The following is a 27,715-nucleotide window of genomic DNA, read 5'->3' on the forward strand; positions in this document are numbered from 1 at the left end:
AGAGTGGTAAGGACAGCAGCGGCCGAGCATGTGGTACAAGCCCAGCTCCAATACACCTGCCCGCTGTTCTAGAAAACCTGGAAATCCTGGCTATTCTTGGTCAAATCTTCTAACAAAGCATACACAGGCTGGATCAGGTATAGGGACAGCCACCGTTCGCTGTTCTCCCCAGGAACAGCGGGAATCTCTGGGACCCAGGACACCACATGCATTCCACTGCCTGGCCGTGCGGAGATAAACCTCAGCCTGCTCACTGAGCCAGAATGACTCCCCGATGCGGTGCCCAGCTTACAGAAGAGAGATTTGCATGACTCAGCCCTGCTGTTTCCTTCAGAACTCCCGTTCTTCACTAGATTTCCTACCTTGCGAGTCTTTCAGGGTGCCTGTGCTCACTGAGAAGACTTTTAAGTCTACAATTGGTTCTGCCTTCCAGGCCTTCAAGAGGGACTCTGGATAAATTGTGTGTGATAACCCTGAATATCTGAATGCTGAGTCTCCAGAGATAGTCCCCTCCATCCTCTCTGGGCTGCCAATCTAGCACATCTTACAGTGAGTGGATGGTCCTGAGGAAGTGACCGTGGAGATACACTCTGTCTGTCCAGAAACAGGGCCCAATCAGAAGGCAGAGGTGAAAAGAAGCAGACAGAATCACTCTTAGGGATGAATTGAAAAAGGCTTTGGTTAAGCTGCTGTTGTACCTGGTAAGAAGCAAAACTCCAACAACAGGTCACAGCACTGAGACTCAGCTGAAAAGGCCTTGGAGACGGGACCAAAGTAATAATAATGCCAGAGGCCACCTGTGGCCAGGAGGAAGCTAAACCCAGCAAATGATGACACCTAGGCCTCTTCACAGTTAAGGACTTTAGAATTGCTTTTGTATTTAAACCTTTTTCTTATCTATTGTCTTCCCCACCATTGTGTCAGTTCCCAACCCCTGGGGAACACCTAAGGGAGCTTCTAGGAGATTTACAGAAAATTAGGAAAGATTCCAGAAAACATACATTACCAGCATAAACACCACTGCATCCTGACCACCCAGCCCAACCCAGGCCTGGGAGCTGTTGAGGTTGTGGAAGATTAGCTGGGGAGCTGGGCAGGCTCAGGGGTTTAGGAACAGCTCTCTTCCCCCCAGGGGCAGCCAAGTAACCCAAGAACTGAAAATGCCACCACAGGTGGAAGGTCCTGGATCCGAGTCACCGCTGAAAGGAAAGCTGCCGTGGAAACCAGTTCAGGCCTCATCAGAGTTTGTACAAGCAAGAAAGATACTCTGATGGTGCTGAGCCACTGAGATTTGGGGGCTATGTTACTGTTGGATCACCTAACATTACCCTTAGGCAAGCGCCTTGAAGGTCAGGTCGTTTGGGGATGGGCGTTTGTCCTCAGACTCAGGTAAAGCCTCTGTGCGGTCATGTGATTTGAATGGGGGAAAAGCAAGCACCATATTAATGGGAATGCAGACTCTAAAACTAGTTTGTCTGGACTCTTACCCCAAATCCCCCTTACAAGTTGTGTAATCTTAGGTAAGTGGTTTATCCTAAGCCTTGGTTGGCTCACATAAATCTTGGAGACCTCAAAAGACTGCCATCAGACTTGAATGAGATAATCCACATGGTGCAAGGCATGTAGTACAGTGCCTGATGCTTGGTAAGAATCTGTCTTAGCAGCTTCTTATCTAGTAAGTATTCTGGGGTCTTACATCCCAAAGCCTAACTAAAGTTGTATGTGGGGATGAGAAAGAAAAACTTGGCAGTTACCACTCATTGTAATCCTGCCCACATCATCCTGACATTTACAGGAACACTCATAAGACTAGAAAGAAAACAAACCAACCTTGTAGAGGTTGCCTTGGGGGAGTTGAAGGCTGTGACCCTCCACCCCTCACACAAACGCACCATGGCAGAGTCCTGTCCACCAATCCTGTTTCCTCTTCTTCCTGAGCACAACTGAACTGGTTTCCAGCCTCATTGCTAGAACTCCATCGGGTCTGATAAAGTGCAGAAGTGGCAAAGGCTATTCACTGGTGGCCCATAAGCTCCTCCTATGAGCGTGTGCCCAGGCACAACGACCCTAAAAGCCACATGTAGAAGATGGAGGAGTACAGGGTGGGCAGAGCAAGGGTCCCTGAGTCACCGCGTGGAAGGGAGGTATCCACTGGATTTAGGTAAGCAGGAAATAAGCTTCTATCACGACACACTTTTGGATTTATTTGTTGGAGCAGTTAGAAATTCCTGCTCTCTGATAATCTGTCAAATATTTTCCAATTCAAGTACTTTACTTATGTTGGAAAAAACAAAATCATACCTTTAAAACCCAGGACTTCATTTCATTTTGTCAAGGTAAGTTATATTTACATAACAACAGGGACAGATTTTGAATTCACTTATCCCCAAGCACCTCAGTTCACCCCAAGCAAGAGGAAAGGTTACATAGGCATGTTCTGCCTGCTCCCTCCCTGAACCTGGGTGTCCACTTACTGAAAACATTGTCTCAAATCACTCAATGTAGAGGGACGCCTGGGTGGTTCCGTTGGATTAGCGTTTGACTCTTGGTTTCGGCTCAGGTCTTGATCTCACAGTTTTGTGAGTTCAAGCCCCACTCTGGGCTCTGCGCTGGCAGCATGGAGCCTGCTTGGGATTCTGTCTCTCTCCCTCTTTCTCTGCCCCTCCCCCACTCACACTGTCTATGTCTCTCTCAAAATGAATAAATAAGATTAAAAATAAATAAATATGGCACAAAAACAGACACTCAGATCAATGGAACAGAACAGAGAACCCAGAAATGGACCCACTAACATATGGCCAACTAATCTTTGACAAAGCAGCAAAGAATATCCAATGGAATAAAGACAGTCTCTTCAGCAAGTTGTGCTGGGAAAACTGGACAGCGACATGCAGAAAAATGAACCTGGACCACTTTCTTACCCCATACACAAAAATAAACTCAAAATGGTTGAAAGACCTAAACTTAAGACAGGAAGCCATCAAAATCCTCGAGGAGAAAGCAGGCAAAAACCTCTATGACCTCAGCCGCAGCAACTTCTTACTCAGCATGTCTCCGGAGGCAAGGGAAACAAAAGCAAAAATGAACTCTTGGGACCTCATCAAAATAAAAAGCTTCTGCACAGTGAAGGAAACAATCAGCAAAACTAAAAGGCAACCGACAGAATGGCAGAAGATATTTGCAAAGGTTTCGTATCCAAAATCTATAAAGAATTTATCAAACTCAACACCCAAAAAACAAATAATCCAGTGAAGAAATGGGCAAAAGACATGAATACACACTTCTCCAAAGGAGACATCCACACGGCTAACAGACATGTGAAAAAATGCTCAACATCACTCATCATCCGGGAAATACAAATCAAAACCACAATGAGATACTACCTCACACCTGTCAGAACGGCTAACATTAACAACTCAAGCAACAACAGATGTTGGCGAGGATGCGGAGAGAGAGGATCTCTTTTGCACTGCCAGTGGGAATGCAAACTGGTGCAGACACTCTGGAAAACAGTATGGAGGTTCCTCAAAAAATTAAAACTAGAACTACCCTATGACCTAGCAATTGTACTACTAGGTATCTATCCAAGGGATACAGGTGTGCTGTTTTGAAGGGGCACATGTAGCCCAAAGTTTACAGCAGTGCTATTGACAATAGCCAAAGTATGGAAAGAGCCCAAATGTCCATCGACGAATGAATGGATAAAGAAGATGTCATATATATACATATATATATATATACATACATACATATATATATACATACATATACATACATATGTATATACATACATATACATACATATATATACATATATGTATGTATATGTATGTATATGTATGTATATACATATGTATATATATGTATGTATATACATATGTATGTATATATACACACACACGTATACACATATACATATACACATATATATACATACATACATATATATGTATATATACACACACATATACACATATACATATACACATATATATACATATACACATATATATACACACATACATACACATAAACACACACATACATAAAATGGAGTATTAGTCGGCAAACAGCAAAATGGAATTCTTGCTATTTGCAACTACGTGGATGGAACTAGAGGTATTATACTAAGTGAAACTCATCAGAGAAAGACAAATATCATATGACTTCACTCATATGTGGAATTTAAGATACAAAACAGATGAACATAAGGGAAGGGAAGCAAAAATTATATATAAACAGAGAGGGGGACAAAACATAAGAGACTCTTAAATATAGAGAACAAACAGAGGGTTACTGGAGGGGTTGTGGGAGGGGGAATGGGCTAAATGGGTAAGAGGCATTAAGGAATTTACTCCTGAAATCATTGTTGCACTATATGCTAACTAACTTGGATGTAAATTAAAAATAAATAAATTAAAAATACATACATACATACATACATAAAATCTCTCAATGTAGAAAACAGTGCTACATCAGGCAGGAAAACAAATGAGCTATGATCGTTATGCCTTCCCACAGCCTTGCAACAGTTCACGTCTTCACACACAGCTGAGGGGACAGGACTAGGTCATCACTGATCAGATTAAACACTGAAGCCTGCCCCATCCCCCAATATGCCTTCCCTAGTCCTTTCTTTGGGCTAAGTTTTCCTGCTACTCCATTCCCCCTACACTTAAATACCCAGCAGAAAGATGACTGGTCACTCACCCAATGCATGGATTGGTCTGGTACCTCGGTGCTGTGTAGGAGAAAGGGGAGATGTTCTTGTCTACAAAAGACCCGAACCCCAACCGGAAGTTGCTGGTGAGCTTCCTCATCTCCTCAGCCAGCTTGGTGCCCAGGTTTCGGATGCTGTCCAAGTCATCCTTCATGGACAGGGAGAGGTCCATCAGGTAGTACAAGTCCACAGGGTAATCCTCCACCTGTCGAACCTGCAGCTGGAAGGTAGTCTTATCGCCTGTGCCAACAGAGAGGCCATGCAATTAGAGGTCATCCAACTCACTGGGAGCTGAAGGGATGGATTTTACTTTCAAAGCTGGTCCCCCTCTTACTTTTCTTTAGTGACCACATGCCTCTCAAAAGAAATATTGTTCTTAAAAAAAAAAAGAAGAAGAAGAAAAATTTTTCTTGGAAGAAGAATAACTGAAGGGAATATGGTGTTGAGGGTGAAGTTCTAGGTTCTCCTTCCAAATACTTCGCTCGGCATTTTTGAGGAAACTCCTTAACAACAAGTCTCCCCAGTGGTGTTCTGTTTTGTCAACAAAAGGACTCTTGGGCAGTTGGTGGATAATGGACCAGACAATTCCATGGACACAGATTAGGTGAGAGTTAACCCACCAACCCGCACCAACTTCAGGGAAAGGAGAAGCCAAGGTGGGAATGTGGCCAGGAGGAGACTGCCAAAGTGTGTATGAAACAGAAAACAGGGAAGAAATAAACAAGAGGAGGTACGGGAATGAGTAAGAACTGAGGGCGAAGGGAGAGAGGTATAAGGCAAGCGAGAGCGGGGACACACTGTCACTTAAAGTACACCCAAAGGGCAAAAACATTTTTTGCTTGTGCCATGTCTCCTATTTCTACTTTCCTAGGCATTTATGGGCAACAGTATTTAGTTCTTGGGCATATTTGACATTTTGGGATATCATAGACACAAATTATTATCATTAGAAATTATATGTACAGGGGTGCCTGGGTGGCTCAGTTGGTTGAGCATCCAACTCTTGACTTTGGCTCAGGTCATGATCCCAGGGTCATGGGATCAAGCCCCTTGCCAGGCTCCATTCTGGGCACAGAGCCTGCTTGAGATTCTCTGTCTCTCCCTCTGCCCCTCTCCCCTGTTCATGTGCTCTCTTGCACTCACTGTCTCTAAAGTAAAAAGAAAAAAAAAATAAGAAGTTATATGTGTAAAAATACAGGAAGACAGATTCTAAATTTTAGCACCATCAAAACAAAGGGGGGGGGAAGAAAAGAAAGAAAGAAAGAAAACACTACTAGATTTGTCTACCAGCTACAAGAAAAAGAAAATAATTCTTGGTTGTAAAATAAGAGTCAGAGACAGAGGAAAGAGGAATTAATTCAGAGAAAATGAACAAAGAGAAAAGCCAGTGTCTGGGAGGTGTGGCCATCTGCAATGTCACCTCCCAGGGTTTACAGAAACACCCAAGTCAGTGCAGCAACCAGGGGACCCATGCCAGGATAATTATCCTGCATCATTTCATAGGCTCTAAAAACACATCATTTAGAAGCGACTTCAAGAGGCAATCATACCAAGTAATTCTATCTGTCCTTGAGCTTATTAGTTTTTCAGAGGCACCAAGATGTCCTTGAACTCTCTAGGTAGGATTGCTGCACACACACATTTGAAATCTGGACATACTCATGTATTCAGAAGAGCACAGTGAGGCTGGCCTCTCCTGCCCACAGAGTCCACACCTGGTGGTGGCAGTCACCTCTCAGAGAAGCTGGTCTCCCTGAATGCGCCCAATCTCGTCTGATCTCAGAAGCTAAGCAGGGTCGGGCCTGGTTAGTACTTGGATGGGAGAGAAGCTGGTCTCCCATCTCGAGCTGACAACCAGCAAGCTGAAGCCTTCTTGAACTTGGAGGATAGGGACCCCAATCCCATGTGCTCCTTCTCCTTCTCCCACCCCAGACAAGTCGCATTATATTAACTAGACCATGCAGATTCAGATGACCGAAAGATTTCAATCCAAGTTCCAGCTCGGTCCCTCAACAAGGGGAGCAACCTGAGCCTGTGTCCTTAGATCAACAATGGAAATAATAACAGCACAGCACTGATTAAGCCTATGAAGCGCTCATTTGAAGAGCAGTGTTTGGTAAGCAGTAATGCCTACACAAATGAAGTATAATTATTATAATAACTATTTTTTGCCTGAGTGACAGCACTGAGCCTGCTTCCCGGGACTTGTCTTTGCGTGTCCTGTCCTTGCCTCCTCAAGACTGAGGGTTGGGTTGTCTGTTCATAGGAGCCTATTTTTAAAAACCATCAGAGTCTGACTCAAGCTGAGGAATGTTGGAGATTTCTTCCAGAATGAATTCTAGACTGCTGTAATGTCTGCCTCTGGCTCCCATCAGGCAGACAGAGCAGGTCCCTGCTCTGAGCCCCTCCCAGCCCTGGATGCCACATCACAGTGGGGGAGGGGCAGGAGGGAAGAGAACTTGGGGGAAGGGAGAACCTCCTTGGTCTTTGTGTGGGCAGACCACAGACCCCAAATGGGCAGAGCCTATAATCATGTCTGCTCTGTCCAATCCCATGACCTCTTGGCAGAGTCTTCTACATTTTCTGTCCACCTGTGCCCTTCCCCCCAACTTCCCAACTACATCTTCTTTTATCCAGAATCCACTTCTACCTTTCTGTGGATTATGAGTAATGAACAGATTGAGGACTTTAGGACCAGAGAGCGATGAACAGGCTTGGACTTGGGAGGCACCCCTGGGAGGGAAGAGGGCACCAGATTTGGAGAGCGAGAGCTGGGTTAAAATCCAGACCTTGTCACCCAGAACCTGGAAGACTTCAGTCTCCTCTAAATTTGCTCCTCAGTTTCTGGATCAGTAAAATGGGAGGATGTTAATTACTGTGGGGATCAAAGGACACAATGTATCCTAACACCACACAAATGCTTGTACACAAGGAAAACCTCCCCTGGGTTCCCCCAAAAGTCAGTTATTAAAGCAATTTCTGTGGCACCTGGGTGGCTCAGTCGGTTAAGCATCCGACTTCAGCTCAGGTCACGATCTCACGGTCCGTGAGTTTGAGCCCTGCATCGGGCTCTGGGCTGATGGCTCAGAGCCTGGAGCCTGCTTTGGATTCTGTGTCTCCCGCTCTCTCTGCCCCTCCCCCATTCATGCTCTGTCTCTCTCTGTCTCAAAAATAAATAAACGTTAAAAAAATAAATAAATAAATAAAATAAAGCAATTTCCCCTAAGGACAAAACGGGAGATAGAAAATTCTGCCAGGAACTTAATTGTGAACGGCTCTAGCCTTGGGTATTAAATTTTAACTCCACATTTTTCAGGCATGAAAGCAAAAAGACAAACAAGGTAGGATATACACATTTGTGTGCATTAAGGTGCTATCTACTCTGAAGTCAGAAATCTCTTTGGCATCATATTCTGAGGGAAACTGATTACTTTAAAAAGCACACATGGGGGGCTGCAAATATTAAAAAGAAGTATTTCTCCCAGTTTTCCAAAAACTGAAGGGTATAAGAAAGAGGGTAGTATGATTAGGGTTCAGAATGAGGGTTTACTGCTATGTCAACTCCACCTGATTTTTTTTTAATTAATTAATTAATTAATTTATTTTAATGTTTATTCATTTTTGACAGACAGAGAGAGAGAGACAGAGAGCAAGCAGGGGGTGGGGGGAGAGAGAGAGAGAGAGAGAGGGAGACACAATCCAAAGCAGGCTCCAGGCTCTGAGCTGTCGGCACAGAGCCCGACACAGGACTCGAACCCACGAACTATGAGATCATGACCTGAGCTGAAGTCAGAAGTTTAACCTACTGAGCCCCACTATACCTGATTTTAAATGCCACAAACTCCTGAGGGGGCCTTGGCAATATTGGGATGTCCCATCAGCAGATTTTGGAAGGAAGGACATTCCTGGACCAATTCTCAGCGTGAGTGCTAAGTGTGGGAGTTAAGCAGCCATGCACTAGCTCCCCTACAAGCAAGGCCTTCGAGGTCAGCCGACTGAAGGAGAGGCCACTGCCACGTGCAGAGAGAAAGTCTGGGACCGATCTTCCATCTTTGGGCACACTTCCAGAACCATGCAAACTTAGATACACTCTGGCAATACATCCAACCACACAGCTCTGCACCACCGGAGACCTGTCACTTCCATGCATCCAGCAGAGCCCTTATCAACTTCACCATGAGCACTCCATCAGTGCCCGCTTCTGGCGGCACCATCCCAGCCCACATGCCCCCCTGCCCCACTCCAGGTCAGACCACTACAAGCTCGTCATTCCCTGTGGCTTTACCCCTCCTCTCTGGGGCCATTCCACAGGACCCCCATTTCACCAGCAGCAGGATCAAACAAATGGGACAAAGCACACCCCCCAAAACAGCCAAGCACCTCGCACCTGCCCTGCAAGCAGGCCCTCTCATGTCCTGGTTTTTCCCATTTCCAAAGTTCCCAGCTCTGGCGGTGCTTTGCACAAAATGCCTGCCTCTTGCTCAGGTTCCCCCACTGTAGTCAAGTATCAACCACCTGCTTCAAATATACTTTCACAGTTTGTTTTCTCTCTGCCGCCCCTTCAATAAGAAGTGGAGACAGTGAAGGTAGGGATTCCACCAAGAATCCCTGGTGTGTTTAAGATCGATTTTTGTTCAAACATTCAGACAAAGCAGTATTCCAACCGACAGAGATGCGTGCCATCCCCAAATGAATGTAAGTAGTTTTTGATTCCCCAGAAATACCCTTCTGTGCCAAAAATTGAAAGAAAGAAGGGACACCTTAAAATCAGGTATATTGCAAACAGGACCTACAGGGAATTAGGGCCCAGGTGCATACCTCAGGACTCTCATCTAGCTCTTCTGTTTACTGTAGCCGAAGGTAATTAGCATCCAAGAATGAAATCCAGACATGGAGCAAAAGAATTGCTTCCCTGGTCAAGGACAAGGCTGGTGTGCTGCAACCCACCCCACTCCTCAGCACAGAATTCTGACTCTTGACAGATGGAACCCAGGAAGGCACCACATGAAGACACAGTTGGCCTCTACAGTGTCCACCCCCGAGCACTAGGGCTTGGCATCCCTAGTGTCCTTGAAAATAACCTTGTCTTGGTCCATTTGGGCTTACAAGTACCATAGACTGGATGGCTTTTAAACAACAGAAATTTCTCTCTCACAGTCCTGAAGCCTTCAAGTCCAAGATCAACATGCCAGCACGGTTGAGTTCTGGTGAGAATCCTCTTCTGGGATGCAGACTGCTGACTTCTTGCTGTTTCCTCACATGGCAGAAGGAACAGGGAGCCCTCTGCAGTCTTTTATAAATTCAAAGCAGTAATACCAATCACGAGGGCTCTGTCCTCATGCCTTAATCACTTCCCAAGGCCCTAACACCTCCTGATACAATCACATTGGGGGTTAGATTTCAATTTATAAATGTTGGGGGCAGGGCGCCTGGGTAGCTCAGTTGGTTAAAAGTCTGACTCTTGGTTTCGGCTCAGGTCATGATCTCATGATTCATGAGTTTAAGCCCCGCCATCGGGCTTTGTGCAGACAGCACAGAACCTGGTTGGGATTCTCTCTGTGCCCCTCCCCTGTTTGTGTTCTCTGTCTCTGTCTCTGTCTCTGTCTCTCTCAAAATGAATAAACTTAAAAATAAAAATAAATAAATAAACTTTGGAGGGAGGCCACAAACATTCCATCCATAGCCAACCTCTTATCTACCCACCATGAAGTCTTTCTTAGTCTTTTTAATAAAGTATATACTCTGTCATTCTGGGTTGCAGAAGCAATCCGTAAGTCAGGTAACTGGCATCCCCAAAGTAGAACCTGGGAGGAGGGGAAAAAAGCACAGACACAGACTGGCAGGAAACCCATCTCAAAAGCAACCAATCACCTGTAGTTTAGTTAATAGTGCTGTACCAATGTCAGTTTCCTAGTTTCAGTAATGTACTTTGGTTATGTAACATGTTATCAGGGAACACTAGGAAGGGTATAAAAAACTCTATTACTTTTGCAACTTCTTGTGAACCTAAAATTATTTCAAAATAAAACACACGAAAAAACAAACTACTGGTCAATGAGCTAAAGGATCAAGGCAAATGATGACTTAAGTAAATCCCTTCTAACTGCCCCAGTGCTTCAACCTACCTATGGCCTTTTATTCACCATTTCAATAACCTTTATTCCAAAGTTTACATCCTTTGTTAAGAATTTTTTAAGATTGTTATCCTCACATACAGTTTCCAGGACTGAAAACAAAATGGAAAACATGATCCTGTGTTTATACAAACTCTTGCTTAAAGTTGGCAGTTCCTCAAAAAGTTAAACACAGAATTACCATATGACCCACAAATTCTTCTCCTAGCAATGTACTCAAGATTACTGAAAACACATGTCCAAACAAAAACTTGTGCATGAATTTTTACAGTAGCATTAGTCATGACTGCCCCAAAGTGAAAACAGCCCCAGTATTCATCAGCTAAAATGTGGTATATCTATACAGACCCAATGGAATATTATCTGGCCATGAAAAGGAAGGAAGGAAGTGATAAATGCTACAACATCGATGAATCTTGAAGATATTTTGCAAAGTGAAAGAAGCCAGACATAAAATGCCATATACCATATGATTTATATATAATGTCCAGAATAGGGACACCTGGGTGACTCTGTTGGTTGAGTGTCCCACTCTTGATTTCAGCTCAGGTCATGATTCCAGGGTCATGGGATTCAGCCCTGCATCAGACGCAGTGCTGAGCATGGAGCCTACTTAGGATTCTCTCTCTCTCCCTTTGCCCTCTGTCCCCAACTCATGCTCTTTCTCTCTCTCCAAATTAAAAAAAAAAAAAAAGAAAGAAAGAAAGAAAGAAAGAGAGAGAGAGAGAAAGAAAGAGAACAATGTCCAGAATAAGCAAAAACATAGAAATAGGAAGTAGATTGGAGGCTGCCAGGACCTACGTGGCAGGGAGGGAAAAGATAAGGAGGGTATGTTAATGCATATAGGGTTTCTTTTTGAGGTAAGGAAAGTATTCTGGAATGAGACAGTGGTGATGGTTGCACAATGTTGCAAATATACTACAAACCACTGAATTATACACTTTAAAAAAAATTTTTTTAAATGTTTTTTATTTTTGAAAGAAAGACAGAGCATGAGCCGGGGAGGGGTAGAGAGAGAGGGAGACACAGAATCTGAAGCAGGCTCCAGGCTCTGAGCTGTCAGCACAGAGCCCGACGCAGGCTCGAATCCACAAACCATGAGATCATGACCTGAGCCTAAGTCAGACACTTAACCGATTGAGACACCCAGGCACTCCTGAATTGTATACTTTAAAATGGTGACTTGGGCACCCAGCTGGTTCACTCAGAAAACTGTGCAACTCTTGATATCAGGGTTGTGAGTTCAAGCCCCCTGTTAGGTGTACAGATTATTTAAAAAACCAAATACGCTTAAAAAAATTATTTAAAAACATAAAAATAAGATAATAAAATTGTGACTTCTACAGTATGGGAATCACGTTTGAAAGAAAGAAAGAAAGAAAGAAAGAAAGAAAGAAAGAAAGAAAGAAAGAAAGAAAGAGAAGGAAGGAAAGAAAGAAAGAAAGAAAAAGAAAGAAAGAAAGAAAGAAAGAAAGAAAGAAAGAAAGAAAAGCAAAACAAAAAGTTCTGTATAGAGGGAAATTTTCCTTTCTTTTCCCCAGGCTTCCCCTGGAACAACAACTCACGCATACTATACCAAGGCTTGCCTTCGATTAGTCTGGTATAAGGCTGGCAAAGGGTTACACTTCACTCAGCAAATATCTATGTGAGGGAGGAGACAAAAAAGCATTTCTAAAAATAAATAATGGAAAAAATCACTATATCTCAAGGGCTTCTCCAGAGTCAGGGGGTGATTAACTTAGGTTAACTATGCACTTGGTAAACTGAATGTTGCTGACTACAACATAGCATTCTCTACCTCCCCCAAATAAATAAATATCTGGGGCCTGCCTGTCCTTCTCTTTAAAAATATTAAAATGTTCAAGATTTTAAGAGGCTTCATTGGCTTCAGGTGTTTCTACATTTCATAAATATATTTACAAGGTTCTAGACCTTTAGGAATTCATATTTTCATCGGATCTCCTCCAAGTGTTCATCTCTATAGACAAACATCCTCACAGTTTGGGCATACCTTAACTGGGCAGCCAGTCCCTCCATCACCTTGACCTCCCAGAAATGGGCTCTCCATCACCACATACACAGTCAGAGCCCATCCACAGCACCCACAAAATGATTTTGTCTTGAAAAAAGGATCGGGGCACCTGGATGGCTCAGTCAGTTGAGCGTCCAACTCTTGGTTTCGGCTTGGGTCATGATCTCATGGTTCGTGGGTTCGAGCCCCACGGTGGGCTCTGTGCTGACAGTGCATGGAGCCTGTTTGGTATTCTGTCTGTCTCTGTCCCTCCCTTGCTTGCTCTCCGTGTCTCTCTCAAAATAAATAAAGTTTGGGGCCCCTGGGTGGCTCAGTCGTTTAAGTGTCCGACTTCGGCTCAGATCATAATCTCGCAGTTTGTGACTTCAAGCCTGCATCGAGCTCTGTAATGACAGCTCAGGGCCTGGAGCCTGCTTCAAATTCTGTGTCTCCTCTCTCTGCCCCTCCCCCACTTGTGCTCTGTCTCTCTCTCTCTCTCTCAAAAATAAATAAATGTAAAAAAATTTTTTTAAATAAAAAAATAAAGTTTAAAAAAATTAAAAAATAAAAATAAACAAAAAAATAGAAAAAGGATCACGCTTTCCATTTTATTTCCAACACCAGAAACTGTATCACAATGCTTAGCATGAGATGAGACTCTACCCAGACTGCTAACATCAGTAACCTCAACTAACCCCAGCACTAATCCCTGGCGATCCAGCAGGGCCCCATACACCCTTTTTTTGTTCATTTCTGAGACAGTTCAGTAGGCAAAATAATGCATTTCTTAAATATGTGATGACTTGGAATTCTAACAACAAGCATATTAGAATAAGACTGACTTCTTTCTTCTTTAACTGAGCATACATTGTGCTTTGTGCATAAATCAGTGCTGTGCATAAATATACTGCCAAGAAAACTTTGCACAAGGAGGCTACCTTCACTCAAATCACTTCTTTAACTCCTCTTTGAGAGCTGTTGAAAAGCCAGTCGGTAAGTCAAGTCATACAACAGTTTCTCTGCCTCACAGTCATACCTTAACTCTGATTTTAAGAAGTAGAATTAAAACTATAACATCTCTGGCTTTGTGTGACTTCCAACTCCTTCCTAAACTAAATCTACCCTGAAGAATAAGGATTTGCCACCTTGAAGGAAAATACTTCTTAGAAAACCATGGGCTCTGAGAGCAATTCTAAATGACAAGTTGCAAAAATATAAGTTAAAAACCTCCCTTGTTGGTGACCCTGAAACTATAAACTGGTTTGGAGGTACAGATTTTGTTCTTTGTTAATTACTGAAGACAGTACATGATTATAAATACATTATAAGTATATGAAAAATATGAACACATGAATAGAGACAGGATCTAGTAAAAATGAAAAATAATATTGCATTAAAGTAGATTTTTCAAGAATTTCCTTTAAGTTACTGTTATACTATAATTAAATAAAAAAGAAGACACATCATTCACATTAACGGCCAGCCACTTTACCCTACACAATGTTCTAATATCTTAATAGTCTACCACAATTCCTACATCCCCTTCTGGGTCACAGCCCCTGACCCTGAGCCTGTCTTCACATAAGGAGATGAGTTATTTTAACCCAGAGCACATCACCAAATAGCTACCCACATAAAGGCTCAGCTGACTCTTCTCTACGCTGGCACACAGCTCTGCCAGAGCTCCCTTCCTTCTCTCTCTCAGCATGGTATCTCACCAAACAAAAAGCCTAAGTGTCACTTACAGTGGACTCATAAAAATAGCAACCTCAACTAATCCCCACACTAATTCCTGTGATCTGGTAGTTTGTGCCCCTCTAAGTAGCAGAGCCACATACACCCTTATTTTGTTTCGTATTTCCAAGACCATTCAAGAGGCAGAACAAAACAATTCTTAACCATAGGATGTCAGTAACAAGAGCAAGCATAGCTAAGTGCTTATGATAGCGGTGCTGGGCTAAAACCAATTCTGAGACACGGAGAGTCACTATTCAAACCCAGACCTGACCGACTCCAGAATTGACACCTTTGGCCACTACTCTTTGAAAATAATGCTAATTTTAGGGGCGGCTGGGTGGCTCAGTTGGTTAAGCCTCCGACTTCGGCTCAGGTCATGATCTCATGGTTTACGGGTTCGAGCCCCGTGTCAGGCTCTGTGCTGACAGCTCGGAGCCTGGAGCCTGCTTCAGATTTTATGTCTCCTTCTCTCTCTGCCCCTCCCCCCCTCACACTCTGTCTCTCTCTCCTTCAAAAATAAACAAACATCAAAAAAAATTTTCTAAGGGGCACCTGGGTGGCTCAGTCGGTTGAGGGACTGACTTCGGCTCAGGTCATGATCTCACAGTTTGTGGGTTCAAGCCCCGCGTCGAGCTCTATGCTGTGACAGCTCAGAGCCTGGAGCCTGCTTCTGATTCTGTGTCTCTCTCTCTCTCTGCCCCTCCCCCACTCATGCTCTGTCTCTCTCTGTCTCAGAAATAAACATTAAAAAAAAAAATTTTTTTTTAAAGAAAATAATGCTGATTTTAACTTTTTAAAGTGTATTTAGGGGCGCCTGGGTGGCTCAGTCGGCTAAGCATCCAACAGCAGTTCAAGTCATGATCTCATGGTTTGTGGGTTCGAGCCCCGCGTCAGGCTCTGTGCTGACAGCTCAGAGCCGGGAGCCTGCTTCAGATTCTGTATCTCCCTCTCTCTCTGCCCCTGCCCCACTTGTGCCACCCCCCTCAAAAATAAATAAACACAAAAAAAATTTTTTAGGTGTGTCTACACAAAAAGTCTCATTTGTGACAAAGACCTTGAGATGCTAAGGAAAGGGCTAACCTGCCCATGCCCTCTGAGCTAGGGACAGAACCAGAGCTGGAACCCGGGACGGCCAACCACATCCATGATTCTTGCCACTGGCTCCAAGCAACTCTGAGGTCTATATAAACCCTCTGGAAATAGTTATTGCCAATGGTTTTTTAGGCAATGACATAGAAGAAAAGACTAAAACTCAAAGGAATTTGGAAATAAGCTATCTTCTCTTGATAATGTGGTATTTCCTAATTTAGACACATGCATATCTACTCTTTGACATCATAACAATTCTAATATGTAGAATAATATATAACAAAAGTGATGAACTAGAAAAAAACAGCAGTTTTACAGTCACAAAGACCTGGAGCTGACTCAGAGACCATTTCTAAGTGGGAGACCTTGAGTGGGTCGCTCTTCATGTGTAAAATGGTATTAGCTACCTTAGAGTCGGCCAGGTATTCAGCACACAGCAGGTATGCAAAATCTGTTAGTTTCTTCACATCACCATCAATTCTAGGGATTGCAGGGGCTCTAGGGTTGTAAGACAAAACACCTCTACTCTGAAAGTCTGTCCCTTCAGAATGCCATGGACTCAAATGGAATTTGCTGACAAGAAAACATACTCTTTCCTGGAAGCAGCACTTTCCTGAGAAACTTGCATTCACTAGGGAGTAAACCGGCCAGTATCCTCCCATAAAATGCAATAATGCTATTTATAATAGCTGAAAAGTGGAAGCAACTCGAGTGTCCACGGATGGATGAACAAACAATGCAGCATACATGTATGAGGGAGTTTCAACCAGCCTTAAAAAGGAAGCAGATTCTGACACCTGCTACAACATGGATGAACCCTGAAGACATTTTCTGGGTAAAACAAGCCTGACTCAGAAGGAAAACTACCGTATGAGTCTACTTATATGGGGCACCTAGAGGAGCACCTACAGTGGTGGCTTCCAGGGGCGAGAGTGAGGGTACAATTGAGAATTCATGTTTAATGGGCAGTGTTTCAGGTTGGGGTAATGAAAAGTTCTGGAAACGGATGGTGGTGCTACTTAGACAACTTGGTGCATGAATGTACTTAATGCCACTGAACTATATACTTTAAAATGGCTAAAATGCTAAATTTTCTGCAATTAAAAAAACAGCAAAGCTACCCATCTGTCCACGGGGGCCTTGGACTCTGCTTCCTGGGGTCTGGGCCACACCTTGCCATTTCCCTCTATCAGCTCTGCTCTCAGCCTGCCCGGGCCGGGTTTCTCATTATTAACACGTCCCATCCGTCCCATCCGAGGGCACTCACCGGGCCGCAGGCTCAGGGCAACCTGCTGGGGCGTCATCTGAATGACATCCGAACTCGTGGGACTGGAGCCCTTGCTGCTGAGAGGCAGGCTTCGCAGGACCCGGGTGCTGCTGGCTGGGCTCTCAAACTCGCCTCCGCAGCCGTTTTTGACCAGGTTTGCCTCCAAGTCACACCGGGAGGTGACTGAGCGCAGGCTGCCGAAGTCCTAGGTGCAGAGACAGAGGAGGAGAGAGCACACGGTGGTCAGGCTGTCTTTCCAGAGCACCTCAGGTGGTAGACCCATCACCATCTCGTGGACCTGAAACCCTCTGCACTCCATTTTTATCGTCTGAAAGCGGTAAAAGTGATAGCATAGACCCCAATATGCCTCACCGAGGATTACAAGAGTTAATTAAAGTACTGGATATGACAGCACTTTGTAAACTGTAAATGCATAATGAAACTGTTTCATTTCACTGTTCCTTTAATGGTCAAAATTCTCCTGAAAAAATGCATGTGTCTACATGATTAGCGGGGGGGAAGTAACTGGTCAGTTACACAACTGAAAAATTTTGAAAGATGCTATATAAGTGGACAAGTAGTCATTCAGGCAATGAAGAGTTAACTTTTGAGCCATCCACTCATCTACTGTGCAGGACCTGTACATTCTGCGCAGTCATTCTGTTAGACAACATGGCAACGAACACGGTGCCCTTTGACCCAGCAGTCCACTCCTAGGAATTTATCACAAGAAATCAATCAGAAGGGGAAACTCTGTAAGAAGATATATACTGCAGCGTTATTTAGAATAGCATGATCTTATAAACCTAAATCCCCAAATGATAAGAAAAACATGGTATATGATCTCCATACACAGTCATTCAAAACTATGAAGACTAAATCAGAAAATAAAATCATATCTGCATTGGGATTCAAAACTAAAGTTTTTTTTAATTAAGGATAGTTGAGGCATTAGAGTGACTAAAATTATATTTTATATTATCTTTACTGTTATTTGAATAATAAACAAGAAAGGTACTTTCTTTTCTTTTTGTTAAAAAATTTTTTAATGTTTGTTTATTTTTGAGAGAGAGAGAGAGTGTGAGCGGGCAAGGGATAGAAAGAGAAGGGGACACAGAATCCGAAGCAGGCTCCAGGCTCTGAGCTGTCAACACAGAGTCCGATGCAGGGCTCGAGCTCATGAACCATGAGATCATGACCTGAGCTGAAGACAGACGCTTAACTGACTGAGCCACCCAGGCGCCCCGACACTTTCTTTTCTTAAGCTGGATTTAGGAGAAGGTTGTGTATCAGACTGACCCAACCTTATCTGGGCATCAGGAGTTTAGGCCACTCACTTTAAAATGAAATAATATACTCTGTTATAAAATATGGTACTTATAAGTATTCATCATTTTGCAGTAAGGGGATTTTCAACAGCAAAGTAAACCCAAGATTCTCTCTGAACATCCTTTCACTGATGGATGTAGAAAATAAGATCACCTCCACCAGCTGGCTGAATGCCAGTACTCCATTAGATAATCCTTGTAATAGCTAGAGGAGTTACAATGCTGATCTCTTCCCCTCCCCTCTGTAACATTTTGTCAGAAAGCCTCAGATGATTCAAGTGTCCTGACTGCTGTGTTAGGAGCCAGACTGCTGGGAGAAGCACAGACACTCAGAGGACTCGCCGTTCATCATGGTCCAGGATGTCCCAGGACTAGCCAATGCCTATTAGAGCCTTCACAAGGTTCAAGACCAAGAAGTCAAGAACAATTTGCAGTGTTTTTATATAAGTAAAACCAGATGTGTTGTTCTGGGCCTCTGTGATTTTGTTGGTGTTTTTTGTTTCATAATTGATTTTATTTTTTTTTATTTATTTTTTTTTTTGTATATTGAACCCCTGGGATCTTGCCTGTCAACCTCAGGGCTGGTATTGTAAGTGGCTCCAGACACTTGTGGAACAGGTGAGAAAAATAATTATTCCAGCTAAAACTAATTATCCTTGAAATTATACAGGATTTCAAAGCTAGGCTTTCCAAACTGGGTTCCACATGGCCAAGTTCGGCTCTGATGTAGACATTCTAATGAAGCAGTACAAAAGCACAGGGATGGGGGAAGGGAGAGGTCTGCAGTCCTGAGCTGTCTGCAGCGGAGGTCTAATTGGCTGTCCAGAGCTGGAAGGGCTCAGGGGCTCGCCTGCTCAGAGCCTACTTGGCGAGAATTTCTGAACTTCTTGCTGACATACTAGGCCTTGCTGCCAGCTCCTCCAATTCTGACGAGCTGGTCGTGCTTGGCCCAGTTCTGATTGTCAAGGTACACCATCTTGAGCTGTCCAGGGCAAAACTCTGCCATCAGGTTGGCAATGAAAGCATCTTTGGGTCCCCAGAGTGACAGGGAGCCCTGACATCCCTCCCATTGGTCTGGAGCAGCTTGCAGTCTAAAACAGACTAGGTTACAGAGCCAACGTGCTTCCTGCAGGAGGTGGTTGCATGATTCCTAGTCCATAGCCTTGGCGATTCATTTCAGCTTGGCCATCGAGATCATGCCCTACAGCCCAGACACCAGCATTAGCAGTGAACTTCACCCAAGCTTCCTAGTCATCCTGCTCAGAAGATTTTTGACAGACACTACTGGTCCTTGATGGAGAACTTGTACAGGGCCACCTGCTGGCCAGGGAAGATGCACCTGCTAGGATCATCAGCCGACTTAGAGTCCAGGTCATCCTTCCTAGACCTGACGGCCACACCCGTGCCAAGTACAGCCTTCTCTGTGTGTCTGGCTTTAACAACGGTACTCTAGCGGCTCTGAGGCCTCTTTAATCTCTAGGATGTTAGGAGCAACGCTCTCTTCATTCCCCTCACTGGTAGCAGCTTATGTCTCCTTAATAATATTCTTCGAGGTTGTGGTAAACCTTCACTACAATGCACGTGGCTTCCCGGAAGTTTGCTGTGCAGCCAAGGGAGGGCCACTGACCTTTGTATTGTCACCTGGTTGCCAGTATGAGAACTACCAATGACCATATTAAAACCGCAACTCATGGGGCAGCTGGCTGGCTCAGCTGGTGGAGCATGTGACTCTTGATCTAGGGATCGTGAGTTCAAGCTCCACATTGAGGCTTGCTATAGAGCTTACTATAAAAACAAAACAAAACAAAACTCTCAAGGTGACTTCAGTAGTGCCAACCAAGTCAGAAATGGGACACTACAGAGAGCCCCCTTCTCAGCACACAGCCAGGGACACCCTACAACGGCACCTACACCAAATTTAGACTTAGTCTCAGTGACCTCCACCTCTATCATCAGTTTGTCAACCTTCTCCTATTTCACAAAGTTCAGTGTCTTGTTATTTGGGGCAGGCCCAATGGTTTCACTGATGTGTTCAACAGCCTTTGAGACATCTTTACCTATTATTTGAGCCTTGTCATTGTCCCAGGGCTCTAAGGCCTCAAGGACACTACCTGAGGCACCTCTAAGCTTAGCAGGTCTGAAGCACCTTTTAAGAGTAAGGCAGCTCCCTCAGTGGTGGGATTCCCACAGTAGTTGAAGGTCCATCTGGCACAGTCTTCCAAAAATAGCCAAGACTAATTTCCAGCCATAGGTTCTTGCTGGTCAAGCAAAGGACAGAGTGCTGCAGGCCCAACAGGAGTGCTGACCCCACAAGCCCAGGTGAGTCTCCTCTATTCCTGAACTCCTTTCTAGATAGTTTAATTTTGAATGAAAACAGATGCATATTTAAAGACAAGGACCTAGGGGCACCTGGGTGGCTCAGTCAGTTAAGCATCCAACTCTTGATTTCTGCTCAGGTCATGATCTCATGGTTCATGGGATCGAGCCCCTTGCATTGGTATCCACAATGGCAGAGCAGAGCCTGCTTGGGATTCTCTCTCTCCCTCTCTCTCTGCCCCTCCCTTGCTCATGTGCACTCTCTCAAAATAAATAATCAAATTAATTAATTAATTTAAAAAACAAAATAAACACAGGGACCTAAAACCACAGAGATCAGGGGCATACACTGTAGTGGTTATAACCTTCCAAATATGCAAGCATTATAAATAAAAGGAAATGTCTCAATATCTCCATTTTAGGCTTCAATTCTGTGAATGCAGATGCCCCAAACTATAAATCCCTGGAGGAAAGAAAGACTCATGATTGAGAAAAGTCTTCCTCACATGAATGACATCCCGCTATCTGATGTGTTAAGAGTCTTCAGATCCCAGAGGCCAGATATTTGGAACCACTCCAGGTGTCAGAATACAGCGAGTTCCAAGGGGAATGGACTTCAGATGCACCACCTGGTGTCAGCCCCTCCTCTCTACGGGTGAGGAATCAGAGGCCCACATGCCAAAGTTCATGCCAAACTTCACCCAAGAAATTCAAATTCATCCGGCCTCAGCTGCCTGGACCGCAGTGCTCTTTGCATCACCTACCTTCCATCTCAAACAAGGCCATGGTTGAATTCTGCAGCAAGAAACTAACTCTGGGTCCCCGGATTCCATCCCTCTGAATTTAGTACTTCCTTGCTGCCCCCAAGGCAGAGATCTTCCTGCCATCTATCAAACTTGGAGGATAAATATTCTCTCTTATGCAGAAAAACAGGTACGGAAGGAGAGTGGGGACTTCATCTCAACTTGGAAAAATGGAAACTAGTTTCAGGAAGGGCTTCTAATTGGGCACAGCTCGACCGTTGCAGGTGCTCCCGATGCTCGATGCTAAAAGTTTCACTTCATGGAGGAAGCATCTGTCCATGATCTCCAGAAACGCATCCATCAACCCTCCAAGGACTCATAAAAGGAAACTGCATTACAGGCAAACTTCCAAAAGAAGCAACAGAATGGGAACAGGAACTTGAAACATCTTTTATGGCTTTTAGTCACTATGCTGTGATATAAAAAAGAAAACGGAAGTGTTCCAAATTTAGATCCCTTTTAATTTGCTACCACATTGGCCTTTGCAAGTTGTTTTAACTTGCTCCCTTTCACTGCCTCCATCACCTACCATGTAGAAGATACAGTGAGCTCCACTGTTTGTAACATTGTAACACCTAACTCCCTGTACGATTGGCTCACCAAAATCTCTCTCCCTGCAGTGAAGGCCTGTGCCTGCATCGCCGCCAGTGCGAACAGGTTCATTCAGGTTCTAGTGATTGTGTCATAGCAGTCATTACATTATCTGCACCCCATCCTGCCTACTCTGGCTGAAGGTTCAAACTCTAAGAAGATGTGGGTGGTGGTTTGGGGGAAAGGGTGGATTTTTGTTTGTCTCTGAAACAGCAGGGGTGGGTGAGCTGAGAAACTTGCAGGCCCTGGGAGAAGAGGAACCCAGGCAGGAAAGAGACAGTCCCAATTTCTGGGATGAAAAGGGAAGAAACAAACTTGTGAATGGGCAGAGAGCCTGGCAGAGAAGTGGGCACAGGTGGGGAGCTGACCACCATCTGAGGCTGGCCTCTTTCCTGGGATATGGCAGGGCCAGGCTAGCCCCTCAGAGCCCGAGTGGATGTGGGGGCAGTGAGGGAAGAGGGTAAGCGATCCAAACCAAAATCTGTGCATAAGCAACACCCTCCCACATGTACCCTCTGCCCCAGGGATGGAGAAATCCCTCCGGCAGCTTTCAGGCGGCTCATTTAATTCACTGAACAAATATTTATGAAGCATCCACAATAGGTCAAGATTATTCCTTTCATGACCACAAAGAGATGCTCTCAAAGAATCTATATTTTATTGTGAGCTGGAGTGAATGCTCATTTTTTTTTTTCTTCATTTCCTCCTAGCTCAAAGGAAAATACAGGCAATGTGTCATTTATGCCCCAGCCACCATAATTTCCCCAGAAGGTCCGCTTGGCCTGTCTTCTTTCCCAGCTTCTAAAAAGTCCCCTTCCTCATTTTCCTGCACCCGGCCCTATTGACCCTTCATTTCTGACTCTCCATGTCTACCTCCCCGGCAAAGACCCCTCACCCTGGCCCAGGCTTCCCCAGTCTTCTTCCACGTCCATCCCCGTTTCCTCCTATCAAAACACCACAGGCCAGCCTCCCTGGTTCTTCTCCTTCTGGCTTCTCAGCAGCCTGCGCTGCCGTGGACACAAGGTGCCTCACTGTCATGCCCAACAGACTCCCCACTTCCCCAGTCCTGTATGCAATCCCCTAGCCTATCTTTGTCTCCACTCGCACAAACTCTGCTCCCTCTATCTTCATAGGGAGGCTGGGTGCTTCAGCCCTGTCCACTTCTCCCAAACCACCATCCTCCTACAAGTCACACTGGCTTCCCTGCTTCGAGCACATTCTGCTCATGCACAGGGTCTCCCTGGGCACTCAGCTAGGTCCGGTCTCCCAGTTCTCACTGCACATAGGCAAAGTGATGTGACTGGGTCATAGGCAAGAAGAAAGTGTGTGTAGAAACAATGCAGGCTGCCCGGGGCCTCCGAAAGCGCGCGCGCGCGCACACACACACACACACACACACACACACACACACACACACACCATGCCCTGCAAATTCCTCTTCACAGCTAACTGGGTTGTGAAACTTATAATCTTAGATCAGGGGAAATTTTCCACTAAAAAAAAAAATGACAGACAAAATGGATAATAAGCTGCTGGGGTTTGTTGTGTGCTTCATCCTGTGCTGTACAAAGAGCCCCATAAGTATTCGTGCTGGTTGAGAAGCAGGGGCCATGGGGGTATCACAAAGTATGAGGGGCAGGGGCTGAGGTGTGCAATGGGAACAGGTGAGGACAGGCAGCCTCCTACACTCCTGGTCTAAGAGTACAAAAAAGCCTGGCAATTCTGGTCTTGAAGCCAGAGGGTGAGTCTGAAGCCACCAGTAAACTACATCAGGAAACAAAGACAAGAGGGATGTCTGGTTGGCATCAGTTGGTTGAGCATCCCACTCTTGATTTCAGTTCAGGTCATGCTCTCACAGTTCGTGAGTTCGAGCCCTGTGTCAGGCTCTGTGCTGACAGCACCTGCTTGGGATTCTCTCTCTCCCTCTCTCTCTCAAAATAAATAAATAAACTTTAAAAATTAAGAAAGAAAGAAAGAAAGAAAGAAAGAAAGCAAGCAAAGACAAGAGAGCAAAAGAGCCAGGTTGACAAGGCCATTCAGGGGGCACCTGGCTGTCTCAGTCAGTAAAGCATGTGACTCTTGATCTTGGGGTTGTGAGTTCGAGCCCCACGTTGGGCATAGCGATTACTTAAAAATAAAATCTTAAGAAAGGAGAGGGAGAGGGAGAGGGAGAGAGAGAGAGAGAGAGAGAGAGAGAGAGAGAGAGAGAGAGAGAGGCAACGCAGCAGAACTCTGTAGAGAACCAGAGTGAGGTGCTGAGCAGGAGCTGAACAAGGGCAGACTCAAACTCGATACCTGTGGGAGAATAGAGTAATGGGAGGGCAGACTGGATAAAAGAAGTGGAATTAGGTCACAAGGAATGTTAAATGCAGAGTGAGGGTCCTCACCCCACCTCAAGTAAAATAAGAAAGCACGGTGAGTTCAAGAGCAGGGGAGTCTTGATGGAATATGTTCTGAGATTAATCCGTGCTGGTGTGCAACGACAAGGCAGGTGGGTGGATCGGAATCCACACAAACACACTGATTAGGGACCTGGCCCTCCCTGGCTGTCCATTAGGCACCAGCCCTCAATGTACATACACATCATACACTCTTGGCCACGCATTACCTCTCTGATGACGTCCCAGGATATATGGTTAAGAAGGCACTCGGCCACACTTACTCTGTCTTGCTAAAGGGCAGAGACTGATCAAAAACTATTCCTGAACTCTCCAAACTCAGCTCCCTGAAATACACTCAGGCCCCAGGGGCAGTTCGCCCCAAGAAAATGAGGAGTTCTTCAGCCAAGACTGAGGCTCCGCCAAAGCACAGGGAACCAGATGGGCTAGAGAGGGAACCCAAGTGTGGCCTGGGACAATGACATGTTCCTTGAGATAATGTCATTCACTATCAATATTAGGACATCAGACTCGTGGAGGTACTAGCACAAGAAAAGGAAGAAAACCAAAGCAGACCACTGACCCTGGCTTCCAGATCCCACTGCCTACATTTACTAGAAAATGTCACTGACAACAGAAGCAGTTTGCTGGATAATACTGATTCTGTTAATTAGCAGTCCCATTCACAAACCCTCTCGCGGCCTGATCTCATTCTACACTCCCAGTTATGCTGGAGGGTGGGAGCTGTCACCTTTGTTTTACATATCAAGAAACTGGGAGGAAATATGGCAAAACTGAGATTTAAATTTTGGTTTTCTAACGACATGTTGTTTAAGCCCACCTCTTTTATCCAATATGAATTTCTGCCAGATTCTTGGCTGAATCTGGAGCGGCCAAGATGAGTAAGACATAGTTTAGATTTTCAAGAAGATGATTTAGTCAGTAACCGGCCTGAAAACAAATTAATAACAATAAAAGGTTATAAGTGCTACCAATGAAGTACAGAATACGGGGAGACAAAGAGGTGGTCATGGCCTGCACGTGCAGATAATCAATAGCAATCCAGTGAAAGCCTTCAGCCAGTATTTATTGAGCAACTACTGTGTGCCAGGTTAACGCTCTATGTACTAGGGATCCAGCAATGCAGAAAACAGATAAAACCCCTGCCCCAACATTCGGGAAGAGAAAGATAACATTTCCTTGCCAAATGGCGTGGATGGACTGAGGGATGGATAGGTGGACAGATGTGTCTGGGAAAACCATGAAAGTCTTCATAGAAGAGATGAGTCTTGGACTGATTCTTGAAAACGGGGGAAGACAAATGTTGGTCAGGAAAAGGGGGGAAGCACAGGAGCACACACAGGAAAAACCATGAGGGTATTCATCAGGCAGGGCTCTCTAGGGATCTTTGGGTAGTTGCCTCTGACCAAAGTGCTGGGGGCAGGCAAGTGATGATGGTGGGGAGGCAGGTGGGGGCCAAGGAACTCGGATTTGTCATGCAAGTCATAGGGTACCAGTGAAAGGTTTTAAAGAAATTTCATAATAAACACACCACAATTAAGCACAAACACAATGAAGATTCATACATTGAGAAGATTTCTTGGGATAAATTTATTGGGATTGGAGTAATTTATTTAGTAATCTTACTCTCTACTAAAAAAAAATTCTAGAGAGGTCACACTTGAGAGGCCAAGTGGCCTCGAGGAAAGAGCTTGGACTCAGAAGTCCAAGAAGGCAGACTGAAACTCAGCTTTGGCACAGTGCGTAGTCTTGAAAAAGTCACTTCACCTCTCTGAGCCTTCAATTTTCATCAATACAATGGCTGTTATTCCCACCTACCTGACGGAGCTGTTGTGAGGGTTGGAGATGCCACGTAAAAGGTGTGCAGTATCTAGCGGGGCTCCCCGCACGACCATCTGTAGCCATCAAAGAGGAAACCAATCCCTAGGCTCCGAGGCTGCATCGTGGTGAAGAAGCGTGGCCTCCCAGGACCCCTCTCTTGTCCTCCTGACAGGCCCCACGCACTGAATTGCAGACACTTAGCCAGTGCGAGATAGCAAGTCTTAGCTTCTTCAAAAAATAACCTTAACAGGGTGCTTGTGCAAAGAAGGTCTGTGCCCTGTGCTTCTGACAATAGTTTTGACAAGTAATCCAGAAATGTCCTTCAAGAGAGGAATTTTAGAAATTGATCATTTGCTGACGAGGGCACCAAGCTCTGGTATTTGCGTCGCTTTATGAAAGCAGTATGCCTAACATCTTTCTGAACTTATAACCCTTCTTACAGGGTGGGAAGAAACAGCAACCATTATTTTTAACTATTCCATAAAGGCTGACTCATAATACTCATCCTCAGACGAGCCCCATGAAGATGGCTGGCCTCCACCAACATGCCACCCACCACTGTAGGTTCTGAACTGTCACACAACAACTCACTTCACATGCTCACATCTCTTACCAAAGAGCAGAAAACCATACGAGGGTCATAACTGGCTTCCCCACAAGGGGAAGGAAGGCCCTGTTTTCCTAAAATAGGGTGAAAACACTCAACACGATCTGAAGACCCATGTTATAAATGCCCTAGAAAAAAAGAGGAAGACACAGTCTGCAGAATTTTCTGCGCAGTCAACTTGCGAGCCGTGGGGTAGCCTGCCCCTTCTTCCCCACCCCCACCCCCGCCACGTACCTCTTTGAAGCACCAGGCACATTTCGGGTGGATTAACAGACATTCTTCACAGGAGGTGGCACTTCCACTAGTGCATATGTTAAGACCTTCAAAGAAAGATAAAGATGCACCAATTAGTTCCAGGCCATAAACCTGATTGATGAGGCTTTTGTATGGGGTGGGGGGAGGGGTCACTTCCTTTTTTAACAGGGAGCCTGGGTAAGGCTGAAGGGTACAGGCCCCAGTGCTAATCGCAGGTTAAGGCTCATTGGCCGTGCCCTAAACGCTGTGACAGTTTTTGAAGCACTCACCGAGCGTGCCCACTAGTGTGAGCAACTCCCATTACTTCTGCTGGATCCCCGTGGACTTCCAGCCCCATCACACAGGAGGGCCTCCCTCACAGAAGGCCTCACTACACTCAGTCCACCCAAAATGACAAAAAGAAATTGTACGATAAAAGGAAAGAAAAAAGAGGGGCGCCTGGCTGGCTCGGTGGGAAGCGCTTCTAACTCTTGATCTCAGGGCTGTAAGTTCGAGCCTCACATTGACCAGAGAGAGGACTTAAAAATAAAATCCTTATTAAAAAGAAAAAAGAGGGGCACCTGGGTGGCTCAGTCAGTGAAGCATCTGACTCTTGGTTTCAGCTCAGGTCATGATTTCATGATTCACGAGTTGGAGC

The 27,715-nt window shown here is 44.9% G+C and overlaps 1 protein-coding gene across 2 annotated transcripts in view; it reads right to left on the reverse strand.

Annotated features, from left to right (window-relative positions):
- Nucleotides 1-27,715, reverse strand: part of ITGB5 (integrin subunit beta 5) — a 122,453-nt gene that overhangs the window by 83,528 nt on the left and 11,210 nt on the right. For both annotated transcript variants that reach the window (XM_053903460.1, XM_053903459.1), the window contains exons 2-4: nt 27,058-27,143; nt 16,959-17,163; nt 4,711-4,960 (exon numbers count right to left, since the gene is read on the reverse strand). In XM_053903460.1, the coding sequence (XP_053759435.1) occupies nt 4,711-4,960; nt 16,959-17,163; nt 27,058-27,143 (541 nt within the window). The remainder of the gene's footprint in view (nt 1-4,710; nt 4,961-16,958; nt 17,164-27,057; nt 27,144-27,715) is intronic.

Source organism: Panthera pardus, unplaced genomic scaffold (assembly GCF_024362965.1).
Source record: "Panthera pardus isolate Hobbes unplaced genomic scaffold, ASM2436296v1 HiC_scaffold_16, whole genome shotgun sequence".
NCBI lineage: Eukaryota > Metazoa > Chordata > Mammalia > Carnivora > Felidae > Panthera > Panthera pardus.